We start from the raw sequence: 19333 nt of genomic DNA, 5'->3' as shown, positions 1-19333 counted from the left end.
CACTAATGGTCAGGGTTTAATACAACACCTGTCAGAACAGAACCACTGTCTGTTTATTAAAATGGTCATTTATGGATCGTACATTGAAACAAAAAATGCTTTAGGAGCCTACTGTTAAACAAAAAAACATACTGTAGGGAAAAAAAAACTTTGACTTTGTTAAACTGGTTCCTTGTTACACTTTATAGGAGGCGTTTTTAGTATGTGATTAAAATACAGGACCAACGCTGTTACACTTGTGCAAGTGTAGGGCTACATTAAGATTTAATACCATCAGTGTGAAGCAAATCACAGTATCTACAGTTACATGCAGAGAGAAGTAAAGAGTTTTAATGCAGTTTATCTTTGTGTACTTTCTACATTTAAGAACCTGATCACCTCTCATGCAATATATCTTTACATAAGATGTTTAAAGAATACTTTAGTGTCAAACGTTTCTACTACAACACAATGAAACCATGCCATGGATTTTTTTTTTGACTGTGAATGGAATGCTTGGAAGTACACGATAACACAGGAATACTTGTAACATTTATCCTCCCTGTAAAACTAGAGAGAAGAGCGTTCTACATGCCAACAGCACAGTAATGAAACGGAGAGGAAATGAAAGGTTACTTGTGCTCTCAGTAATGTAAACAAAGCTAATTCAGAATTACTACTGGATGTAATTCCACATGTTGATGAAGTCTGATCTATATAATTTAGCTCTGCCCTGAACTTGCTCCAGGTTACACCACTCTAGTCATAACCCCTATGCAGGCTGGCTCCACAGGATGCGCCCGTCCTCCCCCAGCCTGACCGTTCCGCTTGCTACGAGTTCCAAAGCAGCGGGAAAAGCCAGATGCTCCGCCTGCCTGATGCGTTCCGAAAGGCTTTCCTCTGTGTCGTTCATCAGCACAGGGACAGCCTCTTGTGCTATGATGGCTCCTGCATCCACCTCCTCCTGTGGAATATAAAAAAAAAAAAAGAAAAATACAGTTAAGAAAAAGGAAAAGAAAAAAAGAGACCTCTGCATCCAAGTGATAATTAAATAATTACACAGTATAAAAACAATATTATATAATACATTTAATAAATAAGAAAAAAAGTTAAATCAATGCATGAACCAGAAAAGATATATACTAATTGGCAAGTTTAAAATTACTTGAATAAAATTTATAAAGGCAACCTGTAGTGTAAGGAGTTATAGCTGGAATGTATTGCTCACAGTATTTTATTTTATTATTATTATTATGATTATTAATAAAACATTCAATACAAAACTATATCAACTATGATGCATCATAAGTCATAATGCATGCAAAATGGGATTAAATTTTGTTTTTTAATTTCAACTGGTCAGAAGATCAAATAAAACAAGAAGAATTAGAATTTTCTGGCAATTATGTCATGGTTTAGGATTTAAATAGCATGCAAAACCCCACAAAATTTGCTTCTTCAGTATTGCTTTAGTTATCATAGTTCATAAGTAATGTAATCTAATCACCTCGATACCACTGTGCATAGCTAATCTACACATTTCCATCACATGGTTAATTGTTAAGAGTGTCTCACCACAAAATAGATTTACCCAGTTATTCTCAAACATCTCAAAAATCCCATTCTCAAACAGAGCCAATAGGTGGAGACATGCCAGAGACATGCTGGGTGTCCTAAAGTTTGCTTTTTAAGGGGCTACGTTTTTAACTTTGGACACCAAGCATCTTGTGCAGTTGAATACATTTGAGGTAAATAGTTTAAATTTAATTTTGAATAATCACATTTTGATATATAAATAATCACCTTTTACCTGTGGCCCTCCCCACCCAAAAACATAATTCCTTTGTGCCCAATTTGAATATCCTATAGGACTTACAGCCACAAAGTGCACAGTGCAGCCAGCAACTCGAGCCCCTGCTAGCAAGGCCTGCTTTTGTGCGTTCACACCTTTGAAGGAAGGCAGCAGTGATGGGTGGATGTTGAGCAGCTTTCCTGTTACACACAACACAGTCATATGAAGCACTAGAAATAAAGCCTTGGTCGGTTCATTATTTTAAAGAGCTGGATGGGACATGCAGCAGGTGCTGTATTCATCAACATTGTTTTTCAAATATCCACTTTACTGTACGCACAGCCGTACAACAGGTGTTAATAAGTTAAGAGTTATACATTAACTAGCGTTTATACATAAATGTTTTTTCAGTTTTTCCATTCCGTCTTGAGCAATGGTGTTCCTGAAATACTGTGGTGTTCTTCCCCAGGCAGTAGATCGAACTGCAGTCTGCCATGTTTGAGTGACAATATCACCCTTTACATTAGACCAATTTCACCCTTGCCCTGAATATCTGAAACGGCTAGTCTCGTTTCTTGTTTTTTTTTTTTTTGTGGGGAAGGGGTTAATTAGCACAGATTTATTTTAAACACTTGAAAAGTTAATTTAAACTTTGCATCATTTGCACAATTCCATACATCACTTTTTGTCTTTTGCAAAATGGTAGATAACAGGTTCATCCTAAACCCCAGACTACAGTTCTTAGGAGAACCAGGGATCAGTAGTGTAAATTACTTTTTACACTAAGCCAAATGTATCTAACTCTCAGGGCAAGTCAACCAAGGTCTGAAAACAACGGGCCTCATTCACAGGCCGAAGACATTTCATCTTACGCAGTTTTCTTATTTGGGATTTTTTTTTTTCAATTGATGAGGACAATGGGATCTAACATTATAAGAGTATAGCTGTGAATGGTTCTGCAAATAATTCTGACATAGACCTTTTGTTATGACTTTTCACAACAATTATTTAAGAAAATTCTTGAGATACTGATGAATGGGGGAAGCGTATTCATGAGTTAGTGTGTGACATGTTTAGCTCCATACCATTCCATTTTTTGACAAAGGTTCCAGTAAGGATTCTCATGAAGCCAGCGAGACACACCACCTCCACTCCAAACTCCTCCAGGACACGGTCTATAGTGCTATCAAACTCAGCACGACTCCCGTAAAGCTTATGGTCCACCACCTAACGAGTTGGTACAAGCACAAATACATCTCAGTCCAAACTAGCTTCTACAAAACAGGCCTGCTTCTCATACCAAGACCAATCATCTGCAGGAGGTTTACAAAAGCTGTAGCTGGCATTTCTCTTCCATGAAAACAATACAAATCCACAAAAGGAAAAAGGTGCCCTTATAGTATATTATACATATAATAGTCTGCCCTTTAAACTGTTCTCTGAAAAATAAAGACCTGTGATTTTTTAGTTGCCTACAAATCAGAAAGTAAAGTATTGGAAGGACATGTACCCGAGTCTGAATGCCGGCCATGGAGGCTCTCTTCAGACCCAGCACACCAGGTCGATTGGAGATGACCACTACAATCTCGGCAGAGCTAGATGGCTTTTTAGTCTGCTCTATCAGGGCCTGCAAGTTGGTGCCTAGGAGACACAAACACAACAAAATTCAATACCATATTATAATACCCAACATTTGTTTTCATACACTGTATTCAGTAAACATTTGGGCAATAAGCAAATATGAGTTTCTATTCATTCATAGACAATATGACCAATGAAAACATTCTATACAAATAGATCACAGTTACCAGAGGCGCTGAGAGTATCAACTAATGTGCAAGACTGAGGACTACCATTACGCGTTTTAACCACACAACAGCACTTCTTTCAGAAAATGCACCACTTCTCCCATTACCTTGCTGCACTTACAAATGCTTTGGTATTCACATGTTTATTTCTTTTGTTTGCAGTAGAACAACACAAAAAAAGAAGAAAGAAGAAAGATACACATAGCTAAAAAATGGACTTCACATAATTATTGGCTCCCTCAACTTAATATTAGGTACGAGTCACTGTACTGTTGCATGACTACTGACAAATACCACTGGCAAAGACTGACAAACTGGGCCCTATATTGGACCCCAAAACACTTTTGAACCTCCACCATGTCTGACTGTAGAAATCATGCTCTTCTCTTTAAAAGGACCTGTTTAATTTAGTGAAATATCACAATTATGCAAGTTCTGACAATAATGTATAAGCTCCTGACACTTACCAGTCCCAGAGATTAGCACAGCCACCTTGGTCCTCTTGCGGGAATTGGAATCTGTGTGAGAAGCTCCATTCTGCAGGACACTGGTGTCGGGACAGGGGTTGGGGCCAGCTCTTAGACTGTGTTCCAGGTTTCTGATCACCACAGCCTCTCTACCTGTTTATATATATATATATATAAACAATCTGGTGATTACACATGAAGCACTACATCCAAGTAAGTGCATCCATACGACCTTCTTAAAAACACACACAAAAAAAAAAAGGAAATGCTGTTAATGCACATGTCTCATTCAGACGGTAGAATCTTTAAATGTTTGTATGCCTCTAACCTTTTTATCTACATCTTATTTCATTGGTATCTTATACAACTTATAAAATTTTGCCATGTTTCGGTCACTGTTGGACACTGAAACAAACAAAAATGAGTGCAAACTCATAGAAAGTATATACACAATTAATTAGTTGTCTACACAATTAATCAAGTTTAATCATCGTTTCATTTAAATAATTGTCACGCTATATCAATGCATCTGACAAATAAATGATAACGGTAAACACACCTGGCAGTTTGTGTGTGAGCGAGCCCACAATCCACGCCTCCTCCTGAGCCTGCAGCTGCCTGAGGACCCTCTGGGCATCCTGCTTGCCAACCACCAGCACCGCTCCTAGCCCACAATTAAATGTTCGGGCCATTTCCTCCTCTGAGAGAGCACCTTCCTTCTGGAGCCAGGAGAAGACTGCAGGAATTCTCCATCGAGTTGCATCTGAAAAGCAAACCTTATTACTACAACTCAGGAAAGGATCCATATGTCACTAATAGAACAGAAGCCTCTTGTTACATGTTAAGGAACACATTTCTGCGTATAACATTCTGTTATTTCTTGGGGGAAAGAAAAAGTTTTATTTGATCTTAAACTTTTAGCCTGTAAATGTGGAAAAACACTGAACTGTGCAGCAGCAGTTTTCTGTTCAAAGATCACATCATTCTCAAAGCTTTTCTGTTTTTTGGAATTAAATATTATTATTATTAATAGGCTTCTGTGTTCAGTGTAACACTGCATCCTTACCCAGGTCTACAGCCAGTTCTTTAGGTAGAACTCGAGGAATGTTTTCCAAAAGGCCGCCCCCTGTAATGTGGGCATAGGCTTTCACTGCTCCGCTGCGCAAAATTGGCTGGAGAAGGCGGCTGTAGATTTTAGTTGGTGTTAGCAGTGCCTCACCTGCAAAATAAAAAGCCACAAATACTGCCTAATAACTTACTATTCCAAAACATTCTGGGACATCAGAAATGAATCATATATATATATATGATATGATCATATATATATATATATATATATATATATATATATATATATATATATATATATATATATATATATACACAGTGAGTCCAAGAAGTATTTGATCCCTTGCTGATTTTCTTTGTTTGCCCACTAATAAAGACACTATCCTTCTGCACTTTTAATGGTAGATATATTCTAACATGGAGAGACAGAATATCAAGACAAAAATCCAGAATATAATTTTAAAGAATATATTTTAATTAATTTGTATTTCAATGAGGAAAATAAGTATTTGATCCCTCTTGCCAAACACACTCAATACTTAGTGGCAAAGCCTTTGTTTGCAAGCACAGCGGTGAGACGTTTGTTGTAGTTAACCACAAGTTTAGCACACACACCAGGGGGAATTTTGGCCCACTCTTCTTTGCAGATCCTCTCTAAATCATGAAGGTTGGTGGGCTGTCGCTTGGCAACTCTGACCTTCAGCTCCCTCCACAGATTTTCGATCGGATTAAGGGTCTGGCGACTGGCTGGGCCACTCCATGACCTTAATGTGATTTTTCTTGAGCCAATCCTTTGTTGCCTTTGCTGTATGTTTAGGGTCGTTATCATGTTGGAAGACCCAACCACGGCCCATTTTCAGATCCCTGGCAGAGGGGAGGAGGTTGTCCCTCAGGATTGTGCGGTACATGGCTCCATCCATCTTCCCAGTGATGCGGTGAAGTAGCCCTGTACCCTTGGCAGAGAAACACCCCCAAAACATTATGCTTCCACCTCCATGCTTGACGGTGGGCACAGTGTTCTTGGGGTCATAGGCAGCATTTTTCTTCCTCCACACATGGCGGGTGGAGTTGAGGCCAAAAAGTTCAATTTTGGTCTCGTCTGACCACAAAACCTTCTCCCAATAACTTGGTTCATCTTTCAAATGATCATTGGCATACTTGAGGCGCGCCTCCACATGTGCTCTCTTCAGCAGGGGTACCTTTCGGGCACTGCAGGATGTGAATCCATTGTTGCGCAAAGTGTTGCCAATTGTTTCCTTGCAAACTGTGGTCCCAGCTGCCTTCAGGTCATTTGCTAACTCCTGCCGAGTGGTTGCAGGACGATTTCTGACTGTTCTCAGCATCATTGCCACCCCACGAGGCGAAATCTTCTTTGGAGCACCGGGCCGAGGTCTGTTGATTGTCATGTTATACTCTTTAAACTTTCTGATAATTGCACCAATAGTTGTTACTTTCACATCCAACACCTTACTAATCTTTTTGTAGCCCATTCCAGCTTTGTGAAGGTCAACAATTCTGACTCTGAGGTCCTGTGACAGCTCTTTGGTTTTACCCATGTTGGAGACTTGAAATCTGTGTGATCTGTCTGATTCTGTGGACAGGTGTTTTTCACACAAGTGATTAGTGAGAACAGGTGGCTTCAGGTCAGGTAACAAGTTGATTGGGAGTGTCTAACTGGTCTGTAAAAGCCAGAACTGCTAATGAATACTAAGGGATCAAATACTTATTTCACTCCATGAAATACAAATCAATTAATATATATTCCTTAGATTTATTTTCTGGATTTTCTTTTTAATATTCTGTCTCTCCATGTAAGAATACATCTACCATTAAAAGTATAGAATGATCATGTCTTTATTAGTGGGCCAACGAAGAAAATCAGCAAGGGATCAAATACTTCTTGGACTCACTGTATATATATATATATATATATATATATATATATATATATATATATATATATATATATATATATATATATATATATATATATATCTTTGTAACAAATTATGCTGGCAATATGTGCACCCTCTTGTAAAGTCATACCCATGGTTTGTCCAGGTAGGCCAAAGGGAGCAGGAGAGCTGTACTGGAGGCCAGCCCGCTCTAGGACTTTGCGCACCAGGCTAAAACCGTTGCTGTGCACACCAGAGGAGGCCACACCAATCAGCAGGTCTCCCTCTTGAATATCCCCTAGCCTGGGTAGGAGAGATCCCCGTTCTACTGCCCCAACACAGAACCCGGCCAGATCATATTCTCCTGAGCCATACACTCCCGGCATCTCTGCAGTCTCACCACCTGAACATGTACAAACCGATTTCTTAGTCAACAAGTCAACAATGCTGGAAAAACTCAAATCCCCCCCCCAAACCAAATGCAGTCTGAGGTTTGTTCTTTTGGTCTTGCACTGGAGCTCCAAGGTTATGTATGTATAATTAATGTTTTTTAAATGTTATTTTTTCCCCAATGTTAAATTCAGTAAATGCAAAGAGAAAAAGTCTAAAATCATAAGTCTGTTTTCTGTAGAAGATTATTATTATTCACTGATTTTCACTAAGAAGCAATGCATGTTATTTGACCAGGGATTAGAAACAGAATTTGTTTTACGGTCGTTCCAGACATGTTGTACAGGAAAGGGAATGAAATAAGGTACTCCGGTCCCAGTTGGGTAGCAGCAATACTAAAAATACACAATCAGAAATACTATATGTAATATGTATATGGAGATTTTTGATATGAAAATGTTGGCCATAACTGAGGTAGTGCCCGGATACGCAACAAAGGTTATCCAAACATATATTTTCATTAAATTTGTAATTTATATTAGTTTCTCAGTTTGTGTATTTAGTATAAGTCTTTTATTTGACTTTATATTCCTTCTGTTATTTGTTACATAACATCAAGATACTGCACACCATTGCTTGAGCCATGTCAGCTTCCCCCCAAAAAATAGATATATAAAAAAAATAAATAAATAAATAAATAAAATTCCTAGGAAAATCACAAAAATTAACACAGAAACAAATAAACATAATAATTCCCATTTTCATAAGGCTACTTAAATGAAAACAAAGCTAGAGGGTAGCTGGTGACACTTACCTAATAAAGCACATCCTGCCATCTGGCACGCTTTCGCTATACCGCCAATCACAGATGAGGCCACGCCCACATCCAGGTGCCCACAGGAGAAATAGTCCAAAAAGAAAAGAGGCTCCGCCCCTTGGGCCAGAACATCATTCACGCACATTGCCACCAGATCTTGGCCGAGAGTGTTGTGGACGTTGCAAACTTGTGCAATCTAAGTGGTCAGTAAAAGAATATAGCTGTGCTACTGAAACACTCAAACAGTTCCCCAGCCAAAGCCAACGGCCATTCATGAAGGTTTTTGAACAAATGATCAAGGTCAATCTGTACCTTCAGTTTGGTGCCAACTCCATCAGTTCCAGCTACAAGGATGGGGTCAACAAATCCGGCGGCTTTTAGGTCAAAGAGTCCAGCAAAGCCTCCCAGCTCTGCATTACAGCCTGATAAACACAGAACGCAAAACACACTCAATTAAGTAGAGCTGTAGTAATAACAATAAAAAAAAATACATTGTGAGGCATACATCTGAAGTTGGATATTAAAGTCAACTAATTCTGGAATATTATTATTAATTATAACTGATTCTATTAAGTTTCAAAATCCCATGGTCATTTTACAACATTCCACTTTAAATTATATTTCACTATATTTCTCCAACATAGTGACTATACAGGAGAAAATGCTAAGAGCAAACTTTGCTCTCAACTTTGACATTTTTCAATGTAAAATGTATTCTTCTTATTACATAAGTTTATTCCAAGTAATTCAGAGCATTTCTATTGGTCCCTTCATCCAGAATCATTTACGCTGAAAGCAAAATTGGAGATACTTTTTCAACAGACAGCAGAATTTTTTGAAATGACTTCTGATCATGACAAAATGTAGTGCAGGTTATTAAGCCGCATTGTTGAGCTTCTTGTAATTTTTGAAAGTACCTGAGCGAGAAGTGGCCTTGGCCAGAGGTTTAATTATGTCCACCAGCTTGTTCCCTGCAGCTATATCCACTCCACTGTCCTTATAAGTCAATCCTCTGCAAAATGCACACAAGGGGACATGTCAGTGCACCCTTTTGGGTTCTGATAAACAACAAAAATATTTATACTGTGAATTTTGATAATTTGACAAAATGTTTTTTTTTTTTTTTTCCCCAAACAGACGTGGTTAAGAACATTTTTGCAAAATGTTGCGTTTATTAAAGAAAAAAAAACAAAGAAAAAAAACAAACAAACAAACAAAAAACAAACATCCAGTCCACAAGCCCACAACAATACATATGAACATAAAGTAAACCTATTGTACTTATGTTATGCACTAATATTACTGAAGAAGCAGCTCTATCTCTATTAGCTCTTTAAAATGAACTGTTAAGTCACAGAAAACAGAAAATCCGCTTGTCAACTGAAGGAAATGAAAAGCAGACAATGGGCCAGATTTATTAAACGCACCACCAGATTTGGTGCCATCAGGAGCTTTTCCCGCGGATGCACCATTATTAATTCATAACTGAACACCTTTTCAACTAATCATTATACTGTTATGAACTGTTTACACACACAGACACAATTACCAGTCAATTTGTTTGGATTCAGCATCATGGAAATCAACATAACTGCAGCTTAACACTTTTAGCACATTATTGCAGAACCAGATTTCTTTTTTTTTTACAACAGCTTTACTTGTGGTACGGCCATAAAAAAAAAAAGAAAGGAAAAAAAAAGTGACAGGGACGTCAACTTTTGCTTCTCTGTGGACTCATTTTTGTCTGTGGAAGGAATTATCCCACGGTCAAAAGTAATTGTTATATTTGACACCACACAAAACACAGTATTTAATAAACAGGCTGTTTGTTTTCTTGCTTATTGTTTTTTAACTTATGCTTTTTTATCGGAGCCCATAGTGCTGATACTGGCACATTTTGTTATTCATTAAATATTTCTCATTCTAAGATTGTTGTATTAATTCATTTCATCAGGTGAAATAATATTATTACTTCACTGGCAGATAACGGACTGAAGGATGTAAAAATATTTGCCAATGCAGTGAAATTATTTCACTGAATAAAATGACAAAAAACAAACAAATAATGTTTAGAAATACATCGACTATTTTTTTTTAATATTCATACAACAACCATAATATGAGATGTGTCAGCTTTTTGCAGTACAATGCAAATCTAAATCTTTCAAATAAATTTCCTACCACTCTACTTGTAGCACTCAAACAAACAATGGGCCTCAGTCACCAACATCTCCCTAAGAATGTTTTTTAAATTTGAAGAAACCCTAAATAAAAAGTGTCTGGCAGATTCATGATGTGTTGTCAAGTTGCAGAATTGTTCACAGCTATGCTCTTATAATGACAGACACCACTGTTGTCCTTTTTGTAAGCCCCAAATATAGTTTCATCTTAGGAACAACTGATGAACAACCTTCCTATTCCGTCAGTGACTGTACTGTTACATTAGAGTACTAAACACCCCAACTCTGAGCCGAATACAGACTAATTATTTATTATTATTTATATATACACACATATACACACACACAGACACACACACACACAGACACATAAATCATCAGCTCCTCACACACACCTTGTGCGGGTGAGGTAGGCGATGGCACGGTGGCCAATATCTCGGCGGTACACAGCGTTGGGGAAGCCCACCGCTGCCACTCCCTGATTGGCGCTGTGCAAGGCGCTCTCTAGAGTGGGGCGGACAGCGGTCACTGTCAGGACACGTCCACCACTGGACACAACTCCGTCTCCTTCTTTTAGGGCAGTGCCAGCGTGGAATACCTGGAGCCCCATCTCTGTGACCTGAGACAGACCTGTAGAAATGCAGAGACCACTGAGCATTTTCCATTTGATTTCACAATTCTTACCTGACACAATTTAACAGCAAAGGCTAAAAGCAACACTACGCGAATATACTAACATACTATGCGAACTATAAGAATAGTGTCTAACGCTGCTACTCTGGATGCTGCTAACTGTAACTCTGGTGAAGCGGGCAGGACAATGCCCAACGCTGCATAACCTGCGCCATAAAATCTTGCAATATTACTCTACCGCCTTAGTCAACATACTACTTCCACTTTCTGTAACGATTCTGTATCTCTCAGCTTGTCCAGAAATGCCTGTGTCAAGCATGTCCTATATGTCTCAAAGCACGAGTTACATTTCCTGACTGTAGAGGGAACCCGAAAACAAGAAATAGAAATTCTCAAATAATGCTGCTTTAAGTGCGAACACAAGCCAGAAAAGAATACCCTGCAAACCTGACAGAAATGTTACTGCACAAGACCTAGCATATGCTTGTACAATACAGGAGAAAACAAACGCATGCATCCTGTCTAAATAAGCAAATGCCAAATGCACCAGTAAAGGGAACGTCTTGGCTTTTAAAGGTGAGAAAAGGGCTTTATGTAGCAAACTAATAAGAATTAAATCTAACTTCGGGATGTCCTGTCATGGAGCAGAGTTTGGTGATGTCCATGATCAAACACATCTGACTGTAGTCCTCGATTAGTCTTCTGTTCAGGGTGTTTGTTTTAACAGGGAAACCAGTTATGATAATGATCAACATCTAATTTAAAATATGTTTGTTGTGAGGACATTTGATGCTGTCTCGTCCAGCGGGGGCATATTTAGAAGAGTTTACCTGTGATCTCAACGCCCTTTTTGTAAGCTCCAGGGTAGCCTTCACTGGCCATGACCACAGTGACTGCAGCGCTGTTATCCAGCCACACAGGAGGATCGGAGGCCAGTTTAGCCTGCAGTGTGTTCTTCAGCACCTCATAGAGATCACTCTTCAGCAGGGGAAGCAAAATCTGAAGATAAATTATTACAAAGATAAATTAGTACAGATATTAAGAAAGACAACTACAATAAACTAGACTACAATAATTCACTGAAAGTCATCAATGGCCAGTTTATGAACTACTTTCATAAGTACGAAGTAGGTGCATTTATGCTTTATGTAATAAAATGGCCACTGTAGGCATTTCAAATTTGAACAGAAACTTTCAACATTTTAAAATTTCACTTTATTTATTTATTTTTTTCAAAAAATATTTACTTATGGATATTTGGCACACTGTCCAAGGTCATTAAAATAGTTATATTATCTATACAATTAAAGAAATAACACACACACTGGGCCAGTCTAATAATCATAATAATGATTATTACTATAATAATAACTAATAATAATAATAATAATAATAATAAACATGGGTTAATAAGCATATAAAAATAAAACAGCAAAACAATGATTTAGTAAAAGTAACTGTAGTAATAGAAAAAGAAATGAATATAAAACAGACAAAACAAGTTTGGTAATTAATAATAGAATATCCAAAGTTTTCAATCCAATATTCGGTTTTAGATGCTTTTCTTTTTTTAAAAATTAATTTGCTCATAATATTTTTCACTATTAAAATATCTTATGTTTAATTTACATTTACACTGAAAAACACTGCAATTGTAATGCCAACAGTAAAATCTTGAAGGTCTGTAGTCCTGGAGGACTGGAGTCCTCACAGTATTGTTCCCTGCTTAAAACATACCTACTGAACCTTAAACATTTTACCAGGGGGCATTTTACACAAACACCTTAAGCTCAAAGGTAAGCACTGTCCAATAGGAATGTACATCAGCTTTTCTCTAATTGGACAGGGTTGTGTGGCCTGACTAATCCTGCTTTGTGAAAAGCCTTCTGTTGTGTTTAAGCAGGAAATCAAGAAACTGTCAAAGAAGACAGCTTTCACCACAGCCCCATTAGAATCATTCTACACCCTGAATTAAGTAATATTGTAAAAATTGAAAGACAACTCTGAGTATATGGGATAAATTAATTTAGTGTTCTGTATGTTTTTGTTTGTTTATAAAAACCATTATGATGCACCAAATCTAACACAAAATAAAAGTCATATGTGCATTTTTTTTGCTGATCAGGAGGTCAAATAAACACACAACTTTAAAACAATTTAAGATAATAAGGTTCAATGACCAACCCCATTGTGTCATTTTATTGATTAGTGATGAAACAGTAAACAATCTACACACTGACCTGACACTCGGGGTCACCAAAGCGGCAGTTGAACTCCAACACCTTTGGCCCCTGCTTGGTCAACATCAGCCCTGCGTAAAGCACACCTGGGGAGAGGGGCGGAAGTTCAAAGGCCAATGAACAGCTGTTTGCACAAGCATTATCAGGTGTCTTTAATCATAGAAACTTCACTTTATTGTTCCTAAAACAAAGAAGCTATAATAAACATAAAATAGTGAAGCAGAGCAATCTCTTTTTTTCTTAAAAATAATTATATATAGCACCAGGTGTTTTTTCCAATATATACAGAACTTTACAGAACCCTTTTTATTTTTATTAGCATCTAGGCACTTTCAAGTGCAAATCACATACCCACATACGGTATGCCATCTTCTTTCATGCCGTCTACTGTCTTCTGCAGAACAGTGGTCCTGATCTGTTGAAGCATCTCCTCAGGTACCTACATGCATACACACAGTGACTTTGATCTACTGAAGGCTCTCGAGATACGTGAGCTACGTCACAAAGCAGATCTGAGTAACTTAAGACAAAGGTCATGTCTGTCCAGTTGGGTACAGCCCATCCCTATTGGATAAATCTTCCCTTTTGGGCTAAACTGTTCAAATGACAGTTCTGAAATTCCCTTGCAAGCACACACAACTGGCAGAGTACTGATTTGTGCGAAGTAAGCACAGTAATCAAGATAAAAACCCAGACACTATGATAATACGGACTCATGAATCACTATTTACCTGTGGGGTGGGGCAGTAGGCCCCCATTCCCCCTGTATTTGGGCCTTGGTCTCCATCCAGTAGCCTCTTATGGTCCTGTGCAGGGGGCATGGCAGCCACTGTAGACCCATCACTGAAACACAAACACTAAGAGGAAGACAGAGGGTTTAATGTGCATGTTAGGCATTAATCCTCACACACTTGCATATATAAATGGATTCGTTTGTGTGTGCAAGTAAGAAAAGACACTCACAGACACTTCTTCTCCTTCAAGTAGTTCTTCCACCACCACAGTATCCCCAGCAGTGCCAAATGCCTTGTCCTACAAGATAAGGAAATGTTTTCATATAAAAAAAAGCAGGTGTTTAATACAATTAAGATATGTCCTCAGAGCCGACGCTACATACGCCTAACACATTGTTCACATTTTTTGCAATACCGGCCTCTCCAATACTGATTGCTGCAGAAGGCTGCAGTTCTACGGAGCACTCCTATCTAATCATATTCAATTGTGCAGTAACTGCATGTCCTTAAAGCATGAAAGTATTTACATGGTGATCAATTCTGGTTAGAAAAGTGCAGACCAAGCTTTAATTTTGTCCATGTCATGAAACATCAATCACTCAAATGATTCTCGCTAGTGAGAAGGACTCAATCAGCATAAATGAATAATTTTCATTTTAATAATTTTAATCATTTTTGTTGTAGTTTAAATCTGCCAGTCGATATTTTTATCGACAAAAATAAATAAAGAAACAAATAAATAAGAAAAAAAGAAAGAAAATTACAAAAACAGAAACTCACTGACCTTCATGATGTCCAGTACTGCCTGACAGGCTTCATCCTTATCCTTCGCTACAATAACTCCCTTCCCTGCAGCCAGGCCACTGGCTTTCACCACCAGAGCTGGGAAATCCGCTCTGCACAAAAGGTCAGATTCATCGTCATACTGGCTCACAGTTTTGCTTTAGAACTAAGCCTTAATATTTCTTAATGGTCAACGGGGGCAGACTTTACCTTACCCAAGAATCCAAAGACATATAAAAAAATTTGAATAATACCAAAGACATTTTTAATGTGAGTTCTATTATTTTCGAGTTGTACTTTATTAGGATCGGAGGGAAATTGATTTGTTGCTGCAGGATAAACGAAGCATATCAAATTACGATGTTACCAATTAACATATTCTACAGAATACAAGAGAGTTACACATTTATAATATGGAAAAAGATCTGGTAAAAAGTATAATATGTAAAAATAATAACAATAGAATAATAAGCCATTTTATGAAAGGTAAGCACTTCCTAACTTTGTTGACTTCAGTGTTTGATGAAATCTGCTGGAAAACTTATTACGAAGAACATACACTTTGGCAAAACATTTTTCATCAAGCCATACTCTAGGTCTGGGAAATTGGCCCACTTATACAAATGTAGCCCAAGTGGGGCAATTCCCCAGACCTAGATTAGGCCCAAGCACAAAATGTAATAATATTTGTAATGTAATACACCCTTAAAAAATTGTGCTGGTGAGCAACTTTAGTCCTGAATAGATAGATTCCTGCACAGTGTTGTCAAGTACACCTGATTCAACTGTTAGGGCAGGGAAATCACCAAACTGTGCTGGATTCGGGCCTCCACTGCCCACCCCCGCCTTCATTCAAAGGTAGCTGTTTCAACTGCATTGATTTGTTAAAAATGTAAAAGCGATTCTAATCAGTTATAATACGCCACCGACACTGATGATCACACAAACCACGTTCCTAAAATAACACAAACCTCACAACACATCCTCTCTCCTTCTTCCTGTGAACTTACCCTCGAATGTAGCTGCAGGCTTCCTGAGGGTCAGTGAAGGAGCTCCAGCGGGCCGTGGGGATACCATGGCGGTCCATGAAGCTCTTGGAGAAGCTTTTACTGGCCTCCAGCTGTGCTGCCTTCGCTGAGGGTCCAAAGCATGGCACACCTGCTGCTGTCAGATCATCCACAATACCTGGGGCAAAAAGATCTTTACTCACCCTGAGCAATAAGAACCTATAGGAACCTATCTCAGTGTTTCAAACATATACACATACCATTTTATCAGCTCCACTTTGTAGTTCTGTGCAGCAACAAATGAGCTTCTGTTTCTGACTTTATATCTATGAGGTGAACCAACTAGGTAGGCAGGTCTAACAGAGTGGACATTGAGTAGACACAGTGTTCAAGAACTCCATCAGCACTGCTGTGTCTCATGCACTCTTTACCAGTGCAACACACACCCACCACCCAAATACTGCCTGCTCTGTGGTGGTCCTGTGAGGTCCTGAACATTAAATATGCAGAAAAACAGGTGGACTACAGTTTGTAAATATAGAACTACAAAGCGCAAGCATGGTGGGCGGGGCTAAACTGTGGTAGGCAGAGGCTAAACTGTGGTAGGCTGAATAGGCAGAGATGTGTAATATGTAATTTTGTTTTATTCTTGTGTCATTGAGGAACAGTGACATTACGGTGTCACTTTTAAATTCTTTATTTCAATAAAATGAGGGACATTCTGTTTGAAGGGGACCTTTAATTTTATAGGCTCAAAAATAGCAATGCAAGCTTTAAAAGTGAAAGTTAGTTCAGACCACAACAAACTTTGAAAATGCAATAAAACAGATTTAAATGGGAGAAAATGTTAAAATTGTACAGTGGTATTAAAAGGTTTCCTTACCTGCAGCTAGTGGAACCTCTGGGCCAACCACCACCAGTCCCACATTATGATCTTTGCAGTACTGAGCCAGGATGGTGTGATTACTCACACTAACAGCTGAGATGTGAGAGAGAGAGAGAGAGAGAGAGAGAGAGAGAGAGATAGAGAGACCCACCAATTTATAAAAGGCAAGGAAAGTATTAAGAAGCATTCAAATAATATCAACGGCTTACTAAGCTTAGTTTAGTAAAGAGAAGATGTGGTTCTCAATGCCCTTCCCAAATTAAACTCATACTCAGATCCAGTACTTGGAAGAACTTGAAGGTCACTGAAACCCACCAGAAAACTGTCCCGCTCCCAGTGTCCGAAAGAGTGTTTATACATATGCTTACCGGAGTTGGAGATCTTTCCACAGTCGGCCGTGCCCGCATTGCCAGGGGCCACAAGGACTTGCTGGACATGAGGCGACTGCGCCAGCTTCCATGCCAGTGCATGCTCCCGCCCACCACTGCCAATCACGAGCACATGCTCTGCCATGGCAACTGTCTGTAAAGCACAAATCAGAGCATCATGTCAAAGTTTACCAAAAACAGAAGCCTGATGTTTAAGAAGGACGTTGTTTGTTATAAGCGTTATCCTCAGCAGTAAATAGGAACCCTAACCTCGCTGTATTGTGCATTACATCAGCTTATGAAGAAATATGAGGGAACATCATGCAGCTCAAACTAAAAACTGGCTCTACTGCCACACACTCGTCTCGCCACACTCGGTGTAGATGTTTCTGGACGTCACACCCAGAACCTCTACAAACTTCAGAATATCTATGGACCGGTTTGAGCATTGCCATAATGCAGAGGTCCAGGGGGGTTTTCTACACAGCAGGACTTCTCTGTCAATCAGATAACTTAAGCCCAAAGGTGAGGACCGTCCAATAGGAATGCCCCTCAGCCCTTATCTTATTGGATTGAGCAATCGGTTTTGTGAAATTTTGAAGACTTAATGTTCTCTAGACATTTGCAATAAGTGGACATCAGGGGAGGGGGAAAATAATCAAGGAGTCTGTTTAATTGAATGCAAAAACTGACCTATAGGTTACCAGCAAGAGATTGGAACCAACATCTTAATAGCTGGAGAAAATCAGTGACCTTTTATACGGCCATAAGGCACTAAATCCAAATGTAACATAAACGTCCAAGCAGACAGGACTCACACAGCCATGAAACAGCTCATTAATCTGCCTGACAAAAAGAAGGGCTGCAAGGAGCACATCAGCAGAACTCCACATCAAAACAAAGTGTAGTAGCACATGCTTTTACTAAAGCTTGTACAAAAGTACTACAGATTTAAGGCATTCCTTCCATGAGACTAGCAACCTTACCTTGTCCAAAGAACCAGGTACAAGCTTTTTGATCCCAAAGATTCAGTTCACAACGCCCCTGTTTGACCTATGGCACCAAAACCCACTGATACATTTCCCAAAGCCTGAGAGATCGTCCAAAATACTGCTGTACGGCCCTTTGAGCATGAATATAACGGAATAGCAGGCCACTCGGTCGCGCAAAAACGATGCACATGGCTCCCAATTTACTGCAGTGATTAACTTGGTTTGATCGCTGCAACCATGTGATTCACGAGGTCGAAGTTAAGCATGTTAAATCATTGTATTTCAGAAAGCTTCACGCCAACAAACTGAAACGCCCACTGTTTAAAAGACACCTGGAATATCGCATATTCTGCCCGTCTACGAGAAAGCCACGCTTATAGCTCAGGTGCTCACCGACAAGCGTAAATATAGCTAACTAGGTGTGCAGAAAAGTTCAGATGAAGCAATGCTACAGATAACTTCCCTAAGGCAGTAGCAAGTTAAAAGTAAGTAACTAAATGCAACAGAAAGTTTCACCAAATGATTTAGATTACGCTCTTACCTTTATAATACAAGCGAGGATAACGTAGCCTAAATGGTGTCCAGCTACGGTCCGTTTCAGTGAAGGGATTGCGCCAGGGTAGATTGTGACCCTGCAAACGACGTGCAACAAGGAATCGTTTCTTTTCAATCGATTCTTTTCAATAACTCGGCTCACAAGCCCAACTGATTCGAAGTAAGTTTTGTCGCACCTAGAGCTTATGTTACAATAACAACAACAACAACAATACTACTACCACTACTACTACTACTAATAATAATAATAATAAAATAATAATAATAATAATACTAGTATAAAATAAGCTATTTTTTCACACGTCCGCGGTGTGTTTTTGGTACTCGGGGGTAATAATGATGTGACTGTTGTGTGCAATTACCGCAAGTATATTATTATTATTGATAATAATAATAATAATAATAATAATAATAAATAGCCAAAACTACACATATATATATATATATATATATATATATATATATATATATATATATATATATACATATACATATATATAGTGGTGTCGTTTTGGCATTATTTATTATTATTATTATTAATTACCATTAATTACTATTATCATATAATTATTACTGTTATCAAGCAAACACTGGATTCACCAAACGCAATTCCGTTGTACATGGAGAATGTTCTGTATACCATAGCTCCCAACTTCCTATGTTGACTCGTTGTATACTGTGTAACACGTGGCTAAAGTAATATACTGAGCTTTAGTAAAAGATTGCACTGTGGACTTTC

At 38.5% G+C, this 19333-nt stretch overlaps 1 protein-coding gene across 1 annotated transcript; it reads right to left on the bottom strand.

The window, feature by feature from the left end:
* Positions 1-303: 303 nt before the first annotated feature.
* gart (phosphoribosylglycinamide formyltransferase) lies at positions 304-18664 on the bottom strand. The gene is made up of 22 exons (XM_072657379.1): positions 18581-18664; positions 17048-17201; positions 16677-16772; positions 15797-15971; positions 14788-14899; positions 14233-14301; positions 14001-14126; positions 13621-13708; positions 13270-13355; positions 11860-12028; positions 10792-11026; positions 9134-9228; positions 8529-8638; positions 8214-8412; positions 7161-7412; positions 5113-5265; positions 4606-4809; positions 4047-4199; positions 3282-3412; positions 2857-2998; positions 1856-1971; positions 304-943 (listed from the first exon to the last, which is right to left on the bottom strand). Exons 2-22 carry the CDS (start codon positions 17190-17192, stop codon positions 752-754), a joined length of 3048 nt encoding a protein of 1015 aa, XP_072513480.1. The 5' UTR covers positions 17193-17201; positions 18581-18664; the 3' UTR covers positions 304-751.
* Between the last annotated feature and the right edge of the window lie 669 nt (positions 18665-19333).

Source organism: Salminus brasiliensis, chromosome 15, assembly GCF_030463535.1.
Source record: "Salminus brasiliensis chromosome 15, fSalBra1.hap2, whole genome shotgun sequence".
NCBI lineage: Eukaryota > Metazoa > Chordata > Actinopteri > Characiformes > Bryconidae > Salminus > Salminus brasiliensis.
This window is presented reverse-complemented; position numbering and strand designations above follow the sequence as displayed.

Excerpts from the sequence above, each read along its gene's own strand:
- gart (XM_072657379.1), bottom strand. The coding sequence starts at position 17,192 with ATGGCAGAGCATGTGCTCGTGATTGGCAGTGGTGGGCGGGAGCATGCA. Across the intron at positions 12,029-13,269 it reads TTGGTGACCCCGAGTGTCAG|ATTTTGCTTCCCCTGCTGAA; the intron begins GTCAGTGTGTAG and ends ATTTATCTTCAG. Across the intron at positions 3,413-4,046 it reads TGTGCTAATCTCTGGGACTG|GCACCAACTTGCAGGCCCTG; the intron begins GTAAGTGTCAGG and ends TGTGTCTCCTAG.